Below are 24566 nucleotides of genomic sequence, written 5' to 3'. Positions count from 1 at the left end.
ACAGTGTGTTCCTTTCTTTATCTCCTACACTTGTGGATCTCACATTTATGAGGCATCGTAATTGCCTGGGTCTTGGTCTGTAGAACACAGTTCCTCCCACTCCCAGCTCCTCATCCATCTCCACAGCTCTGAACCAGTGGGTTTAGGGTGCAAGCACAGGCTGTGCATCTTTATGGGGGCTCTGGGTGGTTGTACCATGGTAGGTGGGCCCCACTGGCAGACATTGCGTAAGCCTCTGAGCTTCCTTTGATGTATCAGGCACTGCTCTTGAACTTGGAAGTTTAAAAGACAACCAAAGGAATAGACAGGTGAAGGCTGGCAAACCAACCGGCCTGCGCTTCTGCAGCCAAGCAGCCCCCAAGAAGATCGCTCAGTCACCCATGGGGGTAAGGCTTTCGGGAAAAGCCAGCCCTTGGCAGCCCAGCCCTGGTGGAAAGTTTGGTGTGGTCAGATCATGTTTTTCAGCTCTTGCTTGACTCTCCAGAGGTTCTGTTTTGACAGGTGTACCCAGGGTTGGTGTAGTATTGCCAGCTCAGCCCTGGCCTGAGGAGAGGAGCTGGGGGAAGGGCAGGAGCTTTGCCCAGCCCTGTCCTGTTCTGCAGGAAGGAGGGAGGGGTTGCCAGCATGACCTGAGAAGGCGAGCCTGGAGTTTTCAGAGGTATTGAGAGACCATGGCTCAGGCATGTGGCCTCCAGGAAGCCCCACACTCCCCTTGGGAAACCCAGGAATAATTTCAGGGCTTTGTAAACCTTGGAATTAAAGGCACACCAACACCAAAGTCCATGCTTTGAACTAGTAGCTGAAATCTTGGCTCTAGTGAGATCCAGTGAAGCAACTGAGCAGAATGGGGGGCAGGTAGGGTCAGGGAGGGGAGGAAGACAGCTTGATTAGGTCAGATAAACGTGAGAGTCCAGGTTCAGGGCAGTCAAGACCACCCACTCTCTGTTTTCTGGAGAAGAACTTGAAGGTCCAAGAAGTCAGTTCTGGGCCTATAGTCCCACCAGGAGGAAAGGTCTGACAGGACTGGAGCACAGCTTGTCCCACCCTCAGGTAGTCCACCCTTCTCAGACAAGTGACATCCATCTCACCAGACCTCATGAGTCATCCCATTTATCTCGGCCTTTATGGTTCTGACTGCCCACTCCTAAGCCCCAGTCAGCTCTCTGGAATTCCAAAAGAATTGAAAAACAGTTTAGATCCTCTAGAGGACTGTGTGACATGGGACAGAGGGATGAGAAGAAGAAAGGCAGAGGGGCTGGCCTCTAACAGTGCAGGAAGCATGCTGGCTGCCTTCTCTGATGTTCGTTGGCAGAGTGGAGAGCATCCAGTGAGGCTTACAGAGCTTAGATTCCGTGTAATGTTCACACCCGGTGGCAGCTGGTGTCTGTGGAAGAATGACTGCTGGGCACCCTGATGGATGGACTGACAGTTGCTGGGCACCCTGATCAATTGACTGATAGTTACTGGGTTCCCTGATCAATTGACTGACAGTTGCTGTGTACCCTGACTGATTGACAGCTGCTGGGTTCCCTGATTGATTTACTGACAGCTGCTGGGTACTCTGACTGATTGACTGACAGCTGCTAGGTACCCTGATTGATGGACTGACAACTGCTAGGTACTCTGATTGATTGACAGCTGTTGGGTACTCTGATGGACTGACAGCTGCTGGGTACCCTGATTGATTGATTGACAGCTGCTGGGTACCCAGATCAATTGGTTGATAGCTGCTGGGTACCCTGATTGGTTGATACAGTCATCATCACCTCAGTATGATTATCTGGAGCCGTGCTCTTCAGGAAATAACGAAGCTTAAGTGAAGCCATAGTGTTGAGCTTAAAACTATCTGGATAAGACTAAGTCCTTATCTTCCACATGAGGATGCAGCACGGCAGTGGCCATCCGCAAACCAGGAAGAGCTGGCAGCTTGATTTTAACCTTCCCAGCCTCTTGAACTATGACAAAATCCATTTCTGTTGTTGGAACCATACAATCTGAGGTGTTTTCTAGTGGCAGTTGAACAGACCCAACACCCTGGGTAACCTGGCAGAAGATTTCCCCAACAATCTCATGGGAGGAAATGAGAGAGCGGTTAAACAGCTTGCCCAAGTCTGTCTCAGCATGGGGAACAGAGGCGGGCTTCTCAGATAAAGCCATGCGACACTGTGCGGTTGCTACAGTACCCGCTGGATTTGGCTGCTCGCTTGCCTGTAGTTCCTGTCACTCTGAGAGTCTGTTGTCACTCATCCCTGCTCCCTCCCTCCACCCATCTGCTGGTACAGCTCTCTGGGTCAACTAAACCCTTGACTCAAGGGTTAGCAGTGGGGCTTAAACCTAGAGCCTAGGAATTTAGCTGAAGGGCCAGGCCCATGGGTGGTCAATCTTAGTCCTGTTCTGTTGGACCTCATGTAAACAGAAGATGTCGGATAGGGATAGGAGACAGATTTAGAGAAATCAGTAGCCACCGAGCGATGGAGAGATGAGAGAGCAGCCAGGTGTCTGAGGGGAGGAGGAGAGTGTTTTATATCTTCCCCCAGTAACCACAGGATTAGCTGGTCTCCTGGTCCCATAGGCTCTAGCTTACCCATAGCATCCTTCCCGGAGGGGACCCTGGGAATGCATGTATGGACTCAGTGGTTTCTGACTTCTGTCTGTGCTCTTAAATCAAGTGATTCCTCAAGCCACACAGTCAGGGGCTGGTTTATAACAACCCAGGCCTCTTAGGACCTTCTTGTGTCTGTGCTCTTATGGTTTTAGATCGAGGTTTCTTTCTTTCTTTTTTTAATTCCTGTGTTTTGTCTCTCATTTTGTCCCCTAAGCCCATCCCTTGGAATTGGTCCCAGATCTAGCTTTGCTAGACTTTAACTCCGAGACACCGGCTGATACTCTCTCTCGGGCTTTCCTTTACCCCAGGGCCTGGCCTAATTCTTCCCCTACCAGTGGTGTGGCAACCAGTAGCTTAAGTTTTCAGGAGGTCTGCTTGTAATCGAAGAGTGTGAGGGGACTCCACTGACAGGTCTTTCCCGTTGTCCTTGAGCTACTTACGTGGGTGTCACTCTTCTGAACATGCCCTGACTTATCACCGAGACTTTCCCTCTCCCCACAGAATTCTTATTACTGAGACTTACCATCCCCGGCTCCCCTAGACTTCCTTCTCCTTTCCCCGTCTGTGTTCATGCAAGGCTACAGCCACGTCTGCCTTTGCTAGGAAAAGTGACCACACTGGGCTTCAGGCTTTGCTCATGACCCATAAGCAGTGAAGTCAGTGACCCACATACGTCAGGTGTCGTGGGAAGGATGTCACACGGATGGGCGAGGCTCGTAGGTGGGAGTCTCAGGTCGGTTCCTTCACATTTTCACGCCTACTGAGCACCTCTGATCCATACATACCCCCTACCCCACATCAACCCAGTAGCAGGCTTTGTACCAGGTCACACTTGACTTAGCAAATGAACCCACTCTCCCTTAAAACCCCTAGTGGAACAGGCCCTGACTGATTTCCAGGGAACCTAGTTGATCTCTGTTCCTTCCCCCTTGGGGCAAGACTAGCCTGGTCTTCTCCTCCTCTCTGTTCTGTTTCTTTGACTTAAAGAATACAAGTAGAATCAGGAAGCATCCCTCGAGGGTCTGAGCCTGTTCTATATTCCAGTTTCATTTTAGCCAAATAGCTACAGGGTCCAGCTGCAAGCTCTAAGGGAACAGTTTCCAGCTTGGCCTTGCCATTGGGGGTAATTCCTTAGACTTTTGTTTGGACTTCACTGCCAACCACTAGGAACAGATTCCACAATAGAACCTTTGACAGGGATACCTCTCTGAAGGTCAACATGAAATGGATCCTTGAAGGGGTCACATCCTCAGGTTGGGTACAAACACTAGAAGACACATCCCTACTGGAAACAGCTCTTTACTGGGCCAGTGATACTGTGTTGCATGATATTATCATATGTAGACAGGACAATTATACAGCAGGGGAGGACGGGTGGTGCAAGCCAGTTGCACACTGATGTTGATGAGGAGCCTTTGAACAACAAGAAGAAGACTGGTCTCTGAGGCAGGGCAAGGGAGGAGACAGCTCTAGTCTCTGCCCAGAAGTGTTTGAGTCTGCTGGAGTAGGAAGGAGCAGGGCAGCTCTACAAAGTTAAGGCAATGCAGGTCTTTCCCAGCATCCCTTTCTGCCAGTGTACACAAGAAGTTCATGAAAGACAAGAAGTAACATCAAAGGTTCAGCTTTTTGCACGCCTGGTCCAGCTTGCTGTTCATGTGGGAAAGAACTCCAGCCATTAAGGTCATTGTGGGGTGAGGTCACTGTGCATCTGTGTCAGAGCAACCAAGAGGAGGAGGCAAGAACTGCCGTGTTGCCAGCTTCTTCCTCCTTGGCTATTACTGGGAACAAGGCATGGCAGACTAGGTTGAACGAGGGGTGGCTTTGGAGAGAGGAGTTTACTTCTGATGTGTTCTTCCACTTCCGGCCCTGTGGTCTTCCTGGGAGCTGGATAGCAGTCAAGCAGAATGTTCTGGTACCTGTAGGCTCTCGGCCTGCTGATGAAACTCTGCTTGGGTTCCTTCCAGGACACTCTTGAGATACAGAGGTAAGACTGAAGAGAGGAATTTTCTGGACGTGTGAATAAAAACCCTCTGAACTTGCCAGGGTCACCATCCATGCACAAGGCCTGGGAAAGCCAGCCAGGCAGAATTCTCCTGCCCTGTGTGGGTCAAGGCAGTTTCACATGACTCTACTATGAGTGGTGTGTGTGTGTGTGTGTGTGTGTGTGTGTGTGTGTGTGTTGGGGGGGGGGGTGCTGCTATCCCTGGAATTTCATCTATAATACCCCAAGGGTTTCCCTGGATTTTTTTTTCAAGACCTGGTTCACATGGGTGTTAAGTCATTGCAGAGACCAGAGCTAGTTAGCATCCAAGAGATCTAAGATATTCTTCCCCAGGTAGCTATCCCCTCCTCCACCAGCAGGCTCTCACAGCCTTTCCTTCTAACCAGCCATAGAAACCCAGTAGGCCTCCCTTAGCCAGAAGAAAAAAGTAGGGGGGAGGTGAGCTGTTTTCCTATGGTACAGTCATTATTGGGAAGCTTAAGGCTATGCAGTCAGCTCTAAGAGATACCCTCATATTAGGACCAAAGAGCAATGATTGTAGATAGTAAGCCCTTCTGGCTGCTTTCTCTGACCACTCCCCTAACCTGCATGGCAGCATCAGGCCAAAGACTTTTTTTTCAGTAGGGGCTCTGGTTCCCTGGTGGACCTGGAGGTCCAGGTAGTCCAGGGGGACCCTGGATGCCTGGTTCCCCCTTAGGCCCTGTGGCCCCTCGCTGGCCTGGTGACCCTGTCTTTCCTGAAATCCCTGGCTTTCCCTGAGGCCCTGAAGGTCCTGGAGACCCTGGGGGCCCTTCTGGCCCTGGGGGTCCTACATCCCCTTTGGGGCCTGGCTGCCCCCTTGGTCCTCCAGTGCCAAAGCTGCCCTTTGAGCCTTTGAGGCCTGGAAAGCCTCGGGGGCCAGCTGGCCCTCTTTCTCCCATAGGTCCTGGCTCTCCAGGCTGCCCCTGAGGACCCTGAGGTCCTGGGGGTCCCAGACTTCCAGAATCCCCTTTAGGTCCTCTGCTACCAACAGGTCCTTTCATGCCTGGATCTCCTTTGAGTCCTCTTGGTCCTGGAGGGCCGGGGACACCTAGGATCAGATAGAAGAACAGATGGGTCACTCTCAAGACTTTCTGTAGGCAGAGTGGGCACAGAGATAGCTGAGGTTTGGACAGACACTTAGCTTAGAGCTACCACCTCTGGGCTATTAGGTGATTGCTTTACTGTTGCTGGGTGGGAGGAGGGGGTTAGACCAGTGTGTTCTATGTGACAGCATGTATCAATGTCTTGCACTGGGTCTGGTGTACTGCTAACACTCCCAGTTCTGACTTTTAGGCTCTCCAGCAGCTTCACACACACACACACACACACACACACACACACACACACACACACACACACACACACAGCAGGACTGAGAGCATGGCTCTGCTGGGTAAAGGCCACAGGAATCCTGGATGCTTCCATCCTGCCCCAGGGCAGCCTGATCTTCTAGATCTACTCCCTGCCTTGCATCCTGTGACCTGTTGGGCCTCTGGGATCAAGAGTGTGCAATCAGGGACACAGAGAAAAAAGGGAAGAAAGTAAGGAAGAAAGTAAGGTGAGGTTTAACTCACAGAAGCATCCCAAAGAAAGGCTGCTTTCAGAGCCTTTGACTGACACACAGAGAAATCAGTGCCGTGAAAGCCAGCAGCAGATATGTATCTCATGGATTCTGGTAAACACAGAGGCAGCAAGAGCCATTTCTCACCATCTCAGCACTGGACATAGAGTCTGCCCCACAGTCAGGAAAGCTCAGAAAGAGTTTGTTAGAAGAGGCCATTTCTCAAGCTCTGGAGCTTTATTTTAGGCCTGATGATGATGGCGCAGAAGAGAGGTGAGCTTCAGCATGGAGGCCATGCCAGGAGTTGAATGACCTCCCTTCCTCCTATCTGTCTGTGGAAGGCTAAGAGTCATCACTTCTCAGATCAGTACCAACCCTGAGGGCACCTGGCAGAGAGTAGCTGGCTCTCTGCCAGGGTGTGCGGAATGCCGTAAGACCACAGGAGACAGAGCGTGATCTGAGATGAGGGCAATCAATGGTTGTGGAGAAAAGAGCTTTCCCCAGTGTGGAGGCAAGGCTTGGTGCAGACCTGGTTTTCTTCTGTGGTCTCTGTGGACGTGAGCATCAGGGATGATGGGAACTGTGAGTCCTAGAGCCTGGCTCAGATCTCCATGAAAACTCAGTTGACACCTCAGACCCTTTGCAATGCAGTGTCAAAAGGTTTTGAGCTAGGTGGAGTCTAGTTCTATACCTTCAGCTAAGATCTGGATAGTGACGTGAAATCCCATTGGCCGGCTGGGGAAGGGTCTGGTTGGTAGAATGTGTGCTATTTGAAGGATCTGAGTTCAAACCCCAGAGCTTGTGTGAAAAAGCTGGGCACGATATTGTATGCCTAGTCCCACTTGGGGTATCCTTGGGTCTTTCTGGCGCATGTGCACATGGGCAATTCTAAGGACGTCTTAAGTGGAGACTAGAAGTGGAATCTCTGAAGACAGGGATGATGAGTGTTGAAACCTGAGAGCTCTCTAAGTTGCCAGACTCTCATTATGTGGCCCTGGGTCACCTTCATGCTGCCTAATGTGACCTGCTGTCCCAAGTGCTTTCCCTATGCTGTTCCTGCCTCTCCTTCTCTAAGTGTTTCTATGTGGAAGTGGAACCAGGTCAGTGAATATCTATTATAACCCAAACTGGAAAGCAGAGCCTGACCAGTCAACCCCAGCAGAGCCAATAAAAACCTTCCAGTCTGCTCCTGCCACTGCCTGCCATGGGGCACAGCCCCGTCACAGCTCACGTGGCATGCCAGCAGAGGTGGTTTCTGGCTGAGGACAGTTGGTGGGTCATAGGAGCAACCTGGCATTAAAGAAACCAAGAGACGGGGCCTGCCCTTTTATTCCCAGAGAGTCCCTCATTGCAGTTACCAGCACAACACAGCACAGGCCCAAGCTGATGCCCACACAGGGTCTACCTCCCCCAACCTGGCAGGACTCTCTGGGAACTGGCAAAATCACAGTGCCCGTCCTTATTCTGCTCCTGGCATCTGGACCAGCTGAGATTTGGAGAAGCAGAGGGCCATTCACCAGCGGAGAGGCCCTGTAAAGCTGAAGGCTGATGGAGCAATGCTGAGAAATCCTAGCCTTGCTAAATGTCATCTGTAATGCAGCTGAATTGATTTTAACACGTACAGCTTAAGCTGTTCTTAATATAATATTGCACAACTGAACGTTAAAGTGCCCTGTGGCTCTACAACCCCTTGTCCAAACCCTACTCCATCCCCATGACTAGGTGGGCGCTTGTTTCATGCCTCTTTGCCTGTTCCTGCTTGGAAGTTTCTTTGCCATGGGAAAAGAGGCTTCCCCAGAGACTTCTCCAAGTCCCCTGGTCCTCCACTCTTTTTGACTTCAGGTGGGAGCGACTGCACCCCATGCTCACTCTCAGAAATCTCATCATAACAAGGGTGCTCTGTCCCACCCCCGGGGCATCTGCTATATTCCGGTTTCTCCTTGGGGCCTGTTTTCTCCAGTGCCACTGTCTTTTGGAAACAGCTTCTCTTCCTTGACCTAGAGGAGTACAGCAACCACTGTGAGGCCGAGTACAGGGCAGAGAAGAAGAGGGCTCAAAACTGCTCTGAGCAGCCAAGAAGCAAACACCAGTGTGGTGGTTGAGGTCCTGGATTCTATCCTTGGTACTTACAGTTAAAAGGGGGGGGGAGGAGGAAAGCCTCTTTTCTTAGGTATCTAGGCTCTCCATGCCAGCAGCAAAGGAGGAAAGGCAGAGCCCATCATGCTTAGGGTACACATTTAAGGAGAAGTCTCAGCTCCGTCATACTCCCATTTGGTTTTCCCAAGCATGAGTGCAAGGAGGACCCAGAAGAGAAAGGCCAGCACTGCTGTTCCAGCCCTGAGGACCCAGAGGAATCCCAGGCATCATCAGGAGGGCAAATGATGGCCTCTCCCAGGCTTCCTCCCACAGACACCACCTCTGCCCCCAGCATGCTCCAAAATGGATTTCTGGGTCTCTTTCATCTAGTTTGGAGCTGGGGAAGGGAAGGGGTTCTAGAACTCTTCTCTGAAGAGCACTGAGAGGTCCATAAAGAGTAGGGAGAGCCAGGCATGATGGCTGTAAGCTGAGCACTTAAGAAGCAGAGGCAGGAGGATTGGGAGTTCTGGGCCATCCTGGGCTACATAGAGTCTGGATAGCTAGATGACAACACCCTGTTTCAAGAAACAGCACTTGCTCAGCATGTGCAAGGTCCTGGATTCTATCCTTGGTACTTACAGTTAAAAGGGGGGAGAGGGATGAAAGGCTCTTTTCTTAGATTCTCGGGTGATTGTAAGAATTGTGAGCTGGAGCCCAGCCTATCCAGGGACAAAGTAAACGACCAGCAGTTAGCACAGTAGGATGACTCAAGGCTGAAACCAAGGCTCCCACCAGGATGGGGTTTCAATGACCAATCAATAATAAGACATTGGTGTGGGCTGAGTACAGGGCAGAGAAGAAGAGGGCTCAAAACTGCTCTGAGCAGCCAAGAAGCAAACACCAGCATGGTGGTTGTGGTAAGGAGTTCCAGGGAGGGAGGCCAGTCATTATTCAGGATGCTACAGACTGTAATTAGGCTCTTGGGCCCATTAGGAAGCAACCACAACTGACTGCATGTCTGAGGTAAGTAGAGTGGGTGGTGGTTCTGTGGTCCAGGATTAGGGAAGATGAAAGAAATGGGAGTGGCCAAAAAAATCTAGAATCTTAAAACATGCTACTACCCATCCATGGTATAGTGAGCCATTGGTAAGAGGGGTCCATGATGCTTCTCATAGTCAGCTTACTAAGACAGAAGGAGCTAGAAATGCAAGAGATGTTCCTTGAGTGTCTAGCCCAGAGGAAGATGCCCTGTCTTGAACCCTGAGACCCAGGTTGGAATGCTAACTCTGGCATTAGCGTGTTAGATAGCTGGGCTTGATCTCTCCTGTGGGAGACCAAACTGTGGGAAACCAGACTTTCAACAGCCCCCACTTTGAGAATCCTCTTTTGCTGACCCCTTGTTAGAAGCCTCCTTTACAAGGATGATTGTGGGAACCAACTGGTCCTTATCTTAGATACACACCTGAGGTTGTTAGAAAAGAACCAACATTCCAGAAAAGCCATAAGAAGCCTCAAGCTGCTGCCAGCCTGTCGCCAGCATCTGCACCAGATGTCCTCCCTTTCTTCTGTGTCTTCAATCATTCTCCTCTAGCCCCTCCTTATCTCTCCTTACGGTGTGCTTAAAACTGGACCTTCTTCCCATTAATAAACAGACCTTGACGCGAACTCCTGTTACTTGGTCTCACTCTGTCTTTCCTACCCATTTCTCTCTTACAGGCTGGGTCCTCCTCGGCTCCCCGAATAACTAGGTCCTGCGGGACGGGATACTCCCCCACCTCTTTCTCTCTGTTCAGGGACTTCATTGACCTCAGCCAGAGAGTCTCAGTTGTAGCTATGATCACCCACAGAACATTGAGAGAATGCTGATGGACTTGTGTTTCTGTTGAGGATGGGCTGGTGTGAAACAGTCTACACTGCCAACCAAGGGTAAGAGAATAGTCAGAGATAGGCAGAGCATCTTCCAGGAGCTCTGGAGTGACGCCAAGTTCTGAGAACCAAGGAGAAGCGGATCCCTGGTGCCAGCCTTCCAACTTCTGCTGCTTCTCCTCTCAAGGCACTGTGGGGAGTGATTGTTCTATATAGAGAAGCTGAGAAACCAAATGGAAGAGTGCAGCTAGGGCATCAAAGAAAACTCTCAGCAGCTTTACAAGGCTGGGCAGACAAAAAGGGGGGCTCACGACTTCTGATACCTCTTCACTGCCAACTGCATACAAAACCCCTGTGCCAAACAGGAGAGCCTATTCTTTCTTTTTTTAAAAAAAGTCTATCATTTATCTATCTATGTAACTATCTATTAATCTATGTATCTATTTATCATGTATGTATGCATGTGCTATCTATGTATCTGTCTATATGTATGCATATATCTATGTATGTATCCATGTATGTCTCTATCTATACATATATGTATCTCTCTATGCATCTATCATCTATCTATTTATTTGAGTGTATAGTGTAGTGCTTGCATTATGTGTGTGAGCATGTAGTTGGAAGACAGAGGACAACGACTAGAGTCAGTTTCTCCTCCTATCTTTCAGGTCCTAGCAGTTGAACTCAAGTTATTAGAGCTGGCAGCAGGCACCTTAACCTGCTGAGCCATCCTGCCAGCCTTGCTGTTCCCTTCTTAGCAAGCCAACTCCTGAATCCTTATGGGTCACAGCAGGATACAGCAGGTGCTACATAGGGAACAAGCCTGCACGGTTAATTCCTCTGCACACCTGGCATCTTCCCTCTGTTCAAGCTTTCCTTTATTATTCACTGAGCAAACACTTCAAGAGCACCTTGCAGTGAACTGTTAGACATCTGTGGATAAGATAAGGAGCCTATGTCATCAATAACTTCACTTTGTAAGGATGCCTTAGGTTAACATAGCCTTTTTAGGTTGACATTATTGTTAGCACTGATCCTCACAACTATCCTTGTGGTATAGGCAGGGCAGGCATTAATGCTCTTGTTTGTGCTGGTTAGTTTTAATTGTCAGTGTGACACAAACTAGAGTTGCCTCTAAAGAGAGTTTTAATTAGGAATTATCTAGAAAGGGATGGTCTGGAGGCATGTCTATAGGGGATGTTTTGACTGTTAATTGATGTAGGAAGTCAGAGTCCCTTGTGGGAAGCACCATTCCCTAGCAGGGGTCCCTGAATAGTATAAGAGAGAAGAAACCTAGCCGAGAGCGGATAAGCAATGAAGCAAATGGGCCTGCATGTATTTGTTTCTCTCTGCTCTGGTGGCTGGTGGTGGGATGGGATGAACTGCTTCAGTTCCTGCCTCGACTTCCCCTCAGCGATGAGCTGCGATCTGGAATTGAAAGCTGAATAAACCTTTTCTTTAAGTTGGTTTTCGTAACAGCAACAGAAGTAGAACACAGTGGGTGACGAGACAGATTAAAGGTGATGAAGAACCCCGCCCATCCCTCAGCTAATGAGTGGTGATTTCTTTGCCTCTAATTCCCAAAGGATAGTCCTATCAGAGACACTGTCTAGCACAGACATTGCCTACCACAGACATAAAAATTATCCCAGAGACTACGACGAGATAAAGATTCTAGGAGATGTGTAACCAGCATGGATACACCACAGGATTTCTGTCTCGTAAATGGAGGCTTGGAATTAGAGCTGGAAGGGGCTGGTCCTACCCCTTCATTTACAGATGACAGAGCACAGTTGCAGAGATGAAACAACTCTGCCTGAAGTCCCAGAGCAAATTATAACCCAGCCTTCTTCCCTTCAGTAGGTACTGGGCAAGCCTCCTCACTGCCTGTGTTACTGCCATCTCCCTCCCTGCATTCTTCTACCATCAGCCCTATATCAGCTCTATGTTGAAATGGTGCTTTCAATTCCCATAGAAACACTCAGTGCCTGGCTTTGTTGTATAAACATAAAATCCAACAGCAATTGCACATGCTCTCCCCTACCTCACCTCACCAATCTACAAAGAGAAAGTGAGTCCAGGGGCAGCAGAAACATGAAGATGTTGAATGGAGGGTCCCACGGACTCCAGCAGATGTCCCACTACGCTGAAGATGAGGCTTTGTGTAAGAACTCTGTTGTGATCAAGGCTGTGATCCAGGTACCGTCTCCTCCATCTCCATCCCCTGCCCAGTAGCGAAGCAGAATCTAAGTAGAAATATCTGAGGTACCTGCAAGCTTATGCTTTGAGCATCTCCTTTTATAAGTGGACAGTGGACATGTTTTGAAGAACTTAAGTAGGGCTGCTGGAGGGGGAATGTGTGGATGCATGATGTGTGGGTGTATATGCATGTCATTGGTCAGAGGCCGGTGCCAGGTGTCTTTTTCAATGGATCTCTAGTATATGCTTTGGAAATAGGTTCCCCCACTGAACCCAGAGCTCATGTTTTTAGGTAGAATGGCTGCCCAATGAGCCAGGGGTCCTCTCATTTCCACCTTCCCAGAGCTGGGATGACAGGTGTACACTAATGCATTTATGTCAATAATAGGAATGGATTTCAGCCTCTTGTGTCTATGCAGGAAGCACTTTATCCATAAAACATTTCTCCAGCTCCCAGAATTTTCAGTCTCTCGTGTACAAGAGACTAAACTCTTGTGCGCTTGTTAATTATGTACACATCACATAACCATACTCTCCTGTCTCAGGCTGCTTTTTTATAAGGTCGAGTCACACCAATATTACCTTTTCTACCTTCCACCCCACCCGCTTCTGTGGAGAATATGTCCCAGGGCTCCAGGGGACTGTGAAATCATGAATAGTAGCAGGCTCCAGATGCGCCACCTGCTTTCTTATATACACCTATGAGAAATGCACATGAGTGAAACAGACCCCAGATGGACCACCTGCTTCCTTATATACACCTATGAGAAATGCACATGAGTGAAACAGACCCCAGATGGACCACCTGCTTCCTTACATATGCCTATGAGAAAGGCACATCTCTCTTAAACAATGCAGTTCCCCACTTCATGTTTCTAGATCGTGGTTAACCATGAGTAGTAGAAAGCACAGAACTCAAAACTTCTGATAAGTAAGAAGGTACTTACTATTTTCTGTGGGTGGGGTGGGGTACTGCCCAAGGCTTGTTACAGAGCTCCACAAGCTGGTATGTATAAATGGGCTGGCACCCCAGAAGCTTGGAATCTTTGTTCTTGGAGTGGTCTTAACACCACCACACAGTTGGCTGAATATGCACCATCACTGGAGCACAGCACCCTAGAAGCCACACAGATGTCTATTTTTTGTGAAATACGGTGGCAAGGGTTTGATTCCTATAGAAATTCTCAGTGTCTTAGCTTCATTGCTAAAATAAACCATAGCAACAAGCAAATAGGACCCTCCTCCTGGCCAGTCCAGAGTGAAGAAAAATGTGTCTCTAGTGGAAACACGAACACACTGTCACATCAAGAGAAGTCAACATAGGCTTAGGACTAGTTGCCAAAAAGGAGCAGAGTATCAGTGAGGTAGGTTCCAAGACCAAAGGTGGGGGGGCAAGTAAGTGAGCTGGAGAGGCCCCTGCCCTGGATACTTTAGAGGATGCAAAGTCCACTGGATAGCGTGGACTTCAGACCTCCTTCCCGTGCTGCAGCATCATAGAGCCTAAAAGACATTTTCAACAGGACTTCAGAATCAAAAAAGAGATCATAGGAAGGTACTGGTCACAATTTTGCCTAGTGACCCACCAGCAAAATGTTTGCATACTGCTGCTGCTTTGTGTTCTACTAGGTTAGAAGATCCAAAAGGACAAACACCTTCAGCAAACACACAAGGCGACTCAAAGACAAAGACAGTTGAACAAGAAGTTAAAGACCATCACCTGGCCACTTAAGGGCTCCTGTGACTCTGGGTCAAGAAGGATGGGAGAAATAAGGGAAATGGTGTGCTTGCTCCCATGGCTAAGGTCATTAGGAAACTTGTGCATCCAGTCTAAGCATGAATACACATGGCCTGGAACCTTCAAAAAAGAAAGAAAGGTTTCCAGTCATCTGACCAGGAGCAGCCATGATCCACGGGAATGCTGGCTGAGGGCAAGGGGATTTGGAACAGGAAGATAGTGTTATAAACCCTAGCTATGACCACTAGATTGATGACAAAAATAGGTCTGCATTGTCAAGAGCTTGTCCTCCTTGCCACTATGACCAGATCTGTGTGCACGTAACAAACACTTTGTTTCATCTCCTCTGTCAATCATTCCCTTGTCATCTATCTGTCAAATCAATGGACACATGGACTACATTGACCTCACAGTATTTGAGTTCTAAGAAAGGAGCAGAGTGAACTTGTTCTATTTTCTGTGGGAAGTTTTAGTACGCATGCTTTTGATTTCACACAGGGTAATTCTTTGTACCATGTGTTAGCTAGAAACATGGCCTCACTACCAACCTCATTTGGAGATTAAGAGTGGCCTCCAAGGAGCTGTGTGGGCAGCAGGTTGACAAGGTGTAGACTCACGATGCTTAATTTTATGTATCGACTTTAAGAGGCCACGAGGCACCTAGATAATTGATCACTCAGAGTTTCTGTGAGGGTGATTTTTGTTGAGGTCGACGTAAGGATTGGTAGATTGAACAAAGCAGAGCATCCTCCCTAATGTGGGGTTATCTTTGTCTAAGCAGTTGAAGGCCAGAATAAAACATAAAACTCATGCTCTCCTGAATAAGAGAGTTCTTCCTGCCTGATATTCTTCCCATCAGGGTATTATCTCTACAGATCTAGACTTGCCAATCTTCATAGTCACACAAACCAATCTCTTATGATATCTATGTATCTATGTATTTATCTGTGAATCTCTGTATCTATCTATGTATCGACCCATCCATCCACCTTCTTTTTATCTAATCTAATCTAATCTATCATCTATCTATCTATCTATCATCTATCTATCTATCTATCTATCTATCTATCTATCTATCTATCTACCTATCTACCTACCTACCTACCTACCTACCTGTCACTTGGTAGTTTATATACCTCCATTCTACTAGTTCTGGCTTGTTTGTCTGTTTGGTAGAAGTCTGGTGAGCAGAAGGACTTAGGGAGATATAGACTGTAGAAGAAGAATCCATTAAGGTGATCAGTCTATGAGTGGCAGATAGACAGGCAGACAAAAGCACTAATGAGGGGGCAGAAAGGGAGAAAGGGAGCTTAGATGGTTTTAAAATGACAAAGTCCGCAAACTTGCCTATGAGGACTTAGAGAAAGTCATGGATAAAATAGAATTTTCTATGAAAGGCAAAGTTAGAAACCAGATCATCTGAACCAAGAGGTTAGCAAGAACCTTGCTGCCTCCCTCCCTTCCTTCTTTAATCTGTTCCTTTTGTTGAGATGAGATTACACTTTAAATCTCTGACTTATTGTGTAGCCCAAGCTGGCCTGGAATTCATGACAATTTTCCTGCCTCAGCTTCCTGAGGGTTGGGATTACAGGTGTGTACCACTAAGCCTAACTCTCAAAGGCAGAATTTTTCAAATATTAAAAGTTATTAATTTTAGTTGTGTATAGTAAATGTATACATGCACCTCTGGGGTCCAGAAGAGGGCTTTGGATCCCTGAAGTTAGCATGACAAGTGTCAACCTCCTTATGTGGGTGTAGGAGCAGAACCAGGGCCTCTGGAAGAGAGCAGCATGTGCGCTGAACCACTGAACCATCACTCCAGATCTTCAAAGGCATTTCTTAAAGTTGCCTGATACCCTGGGAATTGGTTACAGGATGATTTCAGAAATCTGTTTTTCTATCTAGCATCTTCTATTTAGCATCTTCTATGTACACGCTATTGGAGATTTCCCTAAATTCAGGTGCTCCTGTGTACAACAATAATCCCGAGTCCCTGGAGAGGTCTACCCACCCCTCCCCTTACCTCGGATAACGGTGACATTGCGAAGGATTTCTCCATGGTGGGTGTCCACAGCCTTCATTTCCTCCATGATCATGGAGAGGTTTCGGACATTGAGGTCTAACCGAGCACTGAGCAGACTGAAGCGCTCCCTGAGCAGATCTGTAGTACCCAGCATGAGGGAGACGGACTTATTCAGGTAGTAGAGCTCCTCAGTATGGGTGTGGAAGCCCAGTGTGCAAGACAGCCGCACGTCGTCCAGGTACTTGAGCATGCTGTGCACGTGGTTGTCAGTGGCATTGATGTTGGTGAAGATGGTGCCGATTTCAATCTCGTGAGAAGCCATACGTCCTTCCAGAGACTCGAACCTTTCCACTGTGCGATTCTGGGCATATCGGGTATGGTACTGGAGGTCATGCATGTTCTCCTCATGGTCATCCAAAAAGGAAGAGATGTTGTCCAGCTGTAGCTGTAAGCCCATGACCTGCAGCACCAAATCATGCATGCTCTCGGAATTCTGGCTAATGCGCTGCGAGGAGACCCCCAGGGTGGCCTGAATGGTCTTGACTATTTCTCCAGTCTTGGAAGAGGTACTTCGCAGACCCCCAAAGAGCCTGGTATAGTTCTGCCAGTCAGTGACTATCTTCTGTAGGGTCAGGGTCTCCTCATCTGTCTTCCTCTGGATCCCATGGATCCACTCAGCAGTCTGGCCCACTGTGAAGTTGATCTGGTGGACAGCAGCCTTGACATCATAGCACTCCTGGGTGAGGTCCTTCAGGGTGATGTCCATGCCTGCTGTGGTGGCCTGCCAACCCCTCACCTGTGCCAGGAAGAGTCCCAGGGACTGATTGACCTGGTGAATGGAGAAGGAACAACTGCCCATCTCCTGGGAGATTTGACTGCTTGTGGTGGAGAGCAGCTCATGGGCCTGGGAGGTCTGGTCCAGCTGGACCTCCTGGGCCAGCAGCATCTTCTGAAGGCCCTCCAGCTCCTCCTGGAGCTTCCTGATCTCTTGCCCCAGCTGCTCAGCCTCACGGCAAAAGGAACAATTGATCAGGGCTTTTGGGTCTTCAGGAGAAAAGGGGATAACATTTTCAGTTAAATGGGACAAAGGTGTTTCGTGTGTGTGTGTGTGTGTGTGTGTGTGTGTGTGTGTAGGTCTGAGGACAACCTTAGGTGTTGTTCCTCGGGTGCTGTTTATCTTGAGTTTTGAGAACCATCCTCCTGGCCTGGAGATTGTCAGTCAGGCTAGGCTGGCTGGCAAGTGAACAAGAATCTCCCTGTTTCCACCACCCTGGGCACTGGGATCACAAGCTTCTGTTACCATACCCACCTTTTCCATATGGGTTCTTGGGACTAAAGCTCCCGTGGCTGAGTTATCTCCCTAGCCCCAGAGGTACTTCTTGAAATGTAGGCACAAGGAACTGGCAAGTGACTTCAGGACCATGCTCACTTTCCTGCTATGAATATCCCTCTCCACCCCTGAGAAAAGCCTCACCATCCCCATGGAATTTCATCTTTACTCTGCAAAAGAACTGCAAGATTTTGGATATTTGTCCCGCAACATCACTGCATTCTCAAGGACAGATCGTAGTAACAAACTGTTCTGAGGGGGTCAAGAACCTCAATGTACACTCATTTAAAAATTCTACACACATTTTAATATCTGTTGTGCTGATCGATATCTCATACTTGTGGGGAAGGTGGCCCTGTGGACTTTTTTCCTTGTGACTCCTGAGGAATAGAGAATTAGCTTGTCAAATAGAACTCTGTTATTAAGTGTCAGGCCAATACTCTCTATTTGCAACAGAGAAAATGATGTCTAAACCCACATCTACAATGGCTCTTTCTGACTCACTCTCTCTTAGAATGTCCTTGACTGGAGCAGAAGCTAGAAACCATTGTGAACTGTGCTATGGCTTAAGGCAGTGACTTGAAATGGGCTCACATCAGGAGGCTTTGCAAGGTTTTAAAACTCATTTGAGACATACGATGATTTTTTGAGAATGGACCATGCTTACTTTCCTTCTCCTCCTGTGATCTATGACTAGATCAACAGCCCATATAGAAAAGTGCCCCAGGCCTCGTTACCTCCCAGTGTCTCAGCCCTCCTTGATGGACAATGCTCAGCCAGAGAGGGAAGTGTGGATCATTGCCTGGTGTTAGGAAGTAGGCAGTACCTGTCCATCTCTGGATAATAAGGGATGGAGGGTCCTGTGTGCTTCTGGACACTAGAATCTTACCCAGTCCTTGAAGGTTTTCTTGCATTGACACAAGCTTCTTATTATAGATGGACTGGGCCAGGGAGATATCTTCTGAGAGAGAGTCCACCTTTCTAAAAACTGAGAAGACAGAAGAGACACCAGGTTGGAGTCATGGTTCAGAAGTAGCTGCCATTGGTGAGATCAGTTTCATTGGTCTGCAACTGAAACCATTCATCCATCCCTCTCCTAGGAGAGGATCCCTAATGACCAAGTCTGAGTTCAGCATGGCCCTTCATAATTTACCCAAAACCGTAATAAACCGGGTTTTAGAAACAAAACCTCCTCATAAGTTAGGAGAGTAAAAATTCACACACAGGTAAAATTACTCTTAATTCCATCACCCAGAGAGTGCTCGCCATGGTCAATATCTTCAAGTACCTACTTCTTCTAGTCATGAGTCCATGAATAGTCACTTGACAGTCACATAGGCACATACTTTAGAAAATAAATGCAAAACTGTGTTACCCTGACCATCCAGCTGTTTTCTCTTATAGGTCAATTGATCAATTGGCATCATGGGCATTTTCTTCTCCCTACCATCTTCTTATTCTTTCTTTGGAAGGACATATTTTTTTAACTTAAAAAAATTTAAAAATATTTCAGCGTGTGTATTCACTATGTATGGCACTGTGTTATACACAGACATTTCCATACAAGAATATAGAGTCTATCCATCATTGGCCTCCCATGCCAAGCCCCCTTCCTCCCCCTGTGCTTGGTTTCCCATGCAGTTTTATTTCTCCTTTCATGTCATATATACATGTGAGATTTTATATCTCTATGCAATCTAGAAACTATGAATTAGAGAAAAAATAATATTTGTGTTTATTCATTTTCCAGCAAATATCATATCCTCTTCTTCATGGTTAAAGAAATTCCATTGTGTAAACACATACCACATTTCCTTTACCCATTCTTCTGTGGCTGGGCATCTAAGTTGGTTTTCAAGAGCATTTTTCTACTAAGTCTTAAAAGTCATTTTAATGTCATGGGCCTTGGTGTCTGCACCATGCTCTAGATGGGAGTACATCCGGGATATAAAAAAAAAATCCTCTCTCACCAAGGACATTCAAGGTGCCTCCTCCCCTAAGCTTATAAACAAAGCCTGACATGTAGATATGACCAGAACCCCAACTTAGAAATACCCCTATCTGCGATGGTTTGAGGACATGAGTTTTTCCTTGGGATAAACACTTGGATCACAACCCTTTGATTTGTACAAATCTTTGGTACCAAGTTTCCTCTAGAGAAGCCCAGGCTACCTCACAAGTCACTTCAGTTGGCGGTCCTGAGAAAGCTGTAGTGTCAACAGGGTTTAGAACCTGCTGCAGCTACAGCAGGACATCTGGATTTATCCAGCAGAGGCATGGATGGCCCTAGCAGTGGTGAGAAGTTACAGGTTGGACTGGTGACTGACACAGATCCTCTGAAGGCCACATCTGGCAGAATGGAATTATAATCGCCCAAAGTGACTGATGGATATAAAGTCTGTTGGGTGACTTTGGCAGGTCAATGAACCTTTCCAGAAAGAATAACCATTTACCAAATGAAAACATAGAGGTCACATTCTTAGCACCTCTAAACCATTATGCCTTCAGGCTTCTAGTGAACATTTTATATCTTAGATCTGTCAAGAGATCAAATTAATTGGTAACAGTAACATATTTGAGAGTGCCAAAGGACAATCCCACATACTATTGGGTTGGGGGAGCACTTTACAGTTGGCAATAGTTATTTAATTTGAGCCGTCTCTCGGTTACCATACATAGGTAAAGGAAGAGAAACAGGGAGACCTGATAATTGCTATTTAGACTCTAATGCTTCATAATGTCTACGCAGCCAAGAGCTCATTCCACGCACTTCTCCTATTCAGTGCACATTTCACATCTTATAATTACATATTAATTTGTTTGGGCATTGCCCTAACTTATCCTGCCTTCTCATCTTGTTAAGGTTTCTGTGTGAAATGTGCCCTATGGGCTCATGGTTTTGAGCACTTGGTCTGTAGCTGTGCTGTTGTTGTGGAAGGCACGCCTTTCAGAGGCAGAGCCTTGCTGGCGGTAGTGGGTCACTGGGAGTGGGCTGGTGGTAGTGGGTCACTGGGAGTGGGCTGGTGGTAGTGGGTCACTGGGAGTGGGCTGGCGGTAGTGGGTCACTGGGAGTGGGCTGGTGGTAGTGGGTCATTGGGAGTGGGTTGGTGGTAGTAGGTCACTGGAGTAGGTCTTGAGATTTTCTAGTTGGGCCCTGACTGAAGAGGCTGTGTATCTTGCTATCTCTTCCTGCTACTATACCTTACCCACCATGATGGACTGTTCTCAAATGATGAGCCACAATGAATCCTTCGTTCCTTAAGTTACTTCTTGTCATAGCAAAAAAAAACCATGACTAATACAGCCAGGGGTATTGGTTCTCGAATATTCTCACCCAGAAGCAGGACCAAGTGCCTCTCCAGGAGAGCGTTCACTCTGAGTCTGTATCCCAGTAAACATTGTTTGGGCCTCCATTGCTCCTCCCTACTCCAAGCCTTGTCTTTGGTATCGAGCAGGTCGGAACAGACGTCAGCATGTGATAAAACTGATTTTAGACATTTCATCTTGAGCTCTTAGAACCTAGAAGGTAGGAGCTACCTGAATCTGACCATACACCAGCACTGCGGTCATACTGACCGCACTGTGGATGAGAAGCACCAAACCTCGGGTCTCCTGGCTTAGCCTGCAGGACTCTGACTTTATAGGTCTTAGTAAACCTGGGGATTTACCTTTTAATGAACACTGAAGGTAATCTTGATGCAGGTGGTACTCAACCTCAGCTTGAATGATAAACACAGAGACCATGGAAGGTCTTAGAAGCCACCTGATCCAGTGGTTCCCCACCCAGGGTTATAAAACAGATTCACCTGGAGAGCTGAAAGTCCCAGGGTTCACTGTTTCTCCCTAGGGGTGGGCATCAGTAGTTCTGAAAACTTCCATGTGATTCCATCAGACATGCCAAACTCATTTGGTTATTTTCTTCAAATCAAAGCCCCACAGTAACTTTGTTTGAGACAGGGTTTCTCTGTACAATCCTGGCTGTCCTAGAGCTTGTTCTGTAGACCAGGCTGGTCTTGAACTCAGAGAGATCCACCAGCTTCTGTACCCCCAACCCCCAAGTACATGGCTCTTAGAGCTAAATCTTAACCGGATGTTAGAAGCAGGTCTAATCTTTTAGTGGATTAGCCTTAATGATGTCTGAGCCAGCAAGATGCTAGTCTAAGTGACAGGTGACAGAGGTGGAGTGCTTTTCTCCAGGGGGATGTTTTTGGTATAGAAACCTAATCGGCTATTCCTCTGCAGCCAGGACCAGAGATCTCTGAACTCACCCAGAGAGGCCAATACAGCCACGGCCACCAGGAGCAGAGCCAGGAAGAGGTACAAAATCCGCACCGACGTGTGCAAGGATAGGTTCTTCTGGCAGCGGTTGCAGCGGGGTCCTGCCCGGCCTGTGGAGGACAAGAAGGTGGCAGTGTCTTGGGTCAGTGAAGAGGCCGGGTTGGAATGCTTGGTTCTATGTTCCTGTTCTGTCCTGCCTCAGCACTTCTCCAGCCGGGCTCACAAAGGGGGGGGGGGTTCCCCTTGTATTCTTTACTTGTTCTGCCACCCAGGCTGAGTTTCTAGAACTTTCTGGAATAGAGTAGATAGAGACCACCCCACTCCTCCTTACCAGTCATCCTTTCTTGGCAGTATCTCTGTTCAGCTCACAGAGTGAGAAGATACCTTTCCTCTCTACAGTGGCCCTACCAATGACCCACAATGCCAGCAGCCTGCTCACCCCCTGCCTATGCAATGCTTTATTGTGTACTCAACACAACCCATTTTGCCCATCACCTTCTCAGTTACAGCATGGAAACTCTCCTGACATGAGAGGTCCTCAGTAGGGACAAATAATAATACTTTACATAGAGGTTCAGCTTTAAGGTTTAAAGTCTCACTCTTGGGGACCTCCTCAGCCCCAGACATGCCAGGGGTTGGTAATCAGTTTTCAAACCGGGCCAATGAGCTATGGTTCTCCTGGAAACCAAACAAGGAGTTAAAGTCTACCAGTCAGGTTGCTGCATGGAGGGAAGATGGAGCTGGTGTTTCCAGAACTTGAAGGTGATCAATGCCCAGTGAGAATGTAGGATGTCCCCCAAGATGAACTCAAATGGTGAGTACCAGAAGCAATTAAAAACCTGGTGGTGTCTGGTCCACACGGCACACTAGAATAAATCCACAGTTCTGAGGGCAGGTCTGGGGCATCTCCAGGTGAATACAGCATACAATCAAGGCAAAGAACACAAGCTGTAATCTATTCCAAATGCCACAGAGTGCCCTGGTCCAACCAGAAACTCAAACAGTGTGATCAACAAAGCAGAAGACAGACCTTGGACACAGTGTGTGGCTAGGGGAGATGGCACGGGTTCCAGCCAGGGCTCAGGTGGAGCCCAGGGAACACATGACACTTATGACAAATGATGGTTTCATCCATACTGTACAGCCCCAGCTACACAGCTTTGCCCCTCTCCAAGGGACAGTGGGGAAATGAGAGGGGGAATTCTCAAGTTCCGTATTTGGACACACTGCTCATCAGTCTAGAGATGACAGCAGGAGCTCTCGGCTCACCCAGGAGATAGGTTTCCAGCACTTACCCTCTTGGGTACATGGGAAGGATTGCATGTCCTCGTCTTCACCAGCCAGGTCCTCTTCAGTGACACACAGTACATCCCTGTCACTGCCAGCTGATCTCACTGCAATGGAAGCAGTTGGGTCAGACCCCACCTTGTCCTAAAGCCACACCCTTCCTTTTCCAGCTTTCCATATGGTATGAAGATTCACATCCCATGCCCACCTAGTTCCTAAGTCCAATTCAGTCCACCTGAACCCTAGGTGACCTTATATAAGCTGAGAAACAAGGGTAGAGGTAAAATTTAGAAGGCCAAGTTATCAAGATATCCCAACCATCTGGTAAAGAGATGTGCCCAATCTTCCACAACTTAGGAAGACACACAGGCTAGTCTGCACTTTGCTCAGACCCCTGGGGGGGGGCGGCATGGACAAAGAGACATAAGGATGTGTTGATTGGTCCAGCACATGGAGCAGAAGCAGTACTTCCCTGCTTCAGGTACAACTCTGAAACTAGTACTGCATGGGCTCCAGGACTGTGTTCAACCCAGCTGGGGAGGAGGAAGCAGGAATCCAGAGGTGGGCAGATAAAGGATACACACATTCTGCATCCTGCATGTCACTGGAGTCCCACCTAGGTGTCAAAGGAAGCATGGAGGAGAAGGGGTGGAGGTCTAGGCGATTCTTAAATAAGATCTAAAAGGATGTGTCTCATGATTGAGGAAACTCTCCCTCCCCACCCCTCCCATCTCTTCTTCTTGGGAAAATAATAAGGAAAGTGCTTTAACAAAGAGGTGGAGCCCGGCCCAATTGTCATCAGAGAGGCTTCACCAGCACCTGATGGAAAACAGATGCAGAGACCCACAGCCAAACGTTAGGCGGAGCTCGGAGAGTCCTACAGAAGAAGAGGAGGAAGAACTGTAGGAGCCAGAGGGGTCAAGGACACCACAAGAAAAATCCACAGAACCAACTAACCTGAGTCCATCGGGGCCCACAGAGACTGAGGCAGCAGCCAGAGAGCATGCATGGGCCTGATGTAGGCCCTCCGCACACACGGTACAGTTGTGTAGCTTGGTCTTCTTGTGGGACTCCTAACACCAGGAGCAGGGGCCGTCTCTGACTTTGTTAACCTGCCTTTGGGACCTTTCCTCCTTCTGGGTTGTCTTGTCTAATCTTAATAGAAGACAATGCACATAGATTTATTGATAGGCCACCACTGGTTGATATCTATGGGAGACCTGCCCTTTGCTGAAGAGAAAGGGAGGAGGAGTGAATGGGGAAGGAGAGGTGGGGGGAGGGACAGGGAGAAGAGGAGGAAGGGGAATCAGCAGTTGAGATGTAAAGTAATTAATTAATTAATTAAAAAATAAAGAGGCCGGGAGGTGGTGGTGCATGCCTTTAATCCTAGCACTTGGGAGGCAGAGGCAGGCAGATTTCTGAGTTCAAAGTCAGCCTGGTCTACAGAGTGAGTTCCAGGATAGCCAGGGCTACACAGAGAAACCCTGTCTTGAAAAAAACCCAAATTAATTAATTAATTAAATTAAAAATAAAAAAATTAAAGAAAATAAAGGGGCAGAGCAAGCCTTTGAGCCAACTAG

General features: G+C 47.9%; 1 protein-coding gene across 3 annotated transcripts in view; it reads right to left on the bottom strand.

Moving 5' to 3' along the window:
• Nucleotides 1-3888: 3888 nt before the first annotated feature.
• Scara3 (scavenger receptor class A member 3) overlaps nt 3889-24566 on the bottom strand; it is a 35108-nt gene continuing 14430 nt past the window's right edge. The window contains exons 2-7 of one of the 3 annotated variants that reach the window (XM_052191158.1): nt 23944-24141; nt 22995-23093; nt 21690-21809; nt 18311-18409; nt 16092-16920; nt 3889-5676 (exon numbers count right to left, since the gene is read on the bottom strand). In XM_052191158.1, the coding sequence (XP_052047118.1) occupies nt 5225-5676; nt 16092-16920; nt 18311-18409; nt 21690-21809; nt 22995-23069 (1575 nt within the window). In that variant the 5' untranslated portion in view covers nt 23070-23093; nt 23944-24141 and the 3' untranslated portion in view covers nt 3889-5224. Of the gene's footprint in view, nt 5677-16091; nt 17136-18310; nt 18410-21689; nt 21810-22994; nt 23094-23943; nt 24142-24566 lie in introns of all 3 variants that reach the window. The other 2 variants (XM_052191156.1, XM_052191157.1) reach the window with 2 other exon arrangements.

This window comes from Apodemus sylvaticus, chromosome 8, assembly GCF_947179515.1.
Source record: "Apodemus sylvaticus chromosome 8, mApoSyl1.1, whole genome shotgun sequence".
In the NCBI taxonomy this organism is placed as follows: Eukaryota; Metazoa; Chordata; class Mammalia; order Rodentia; family Muridae; genus Apodemus; species Apodemus sylvaticus.
Note: the sequence above shows the minus strand (reverse complement) of the source record. Positions and strands in the feature narration are given on the sequence as shown.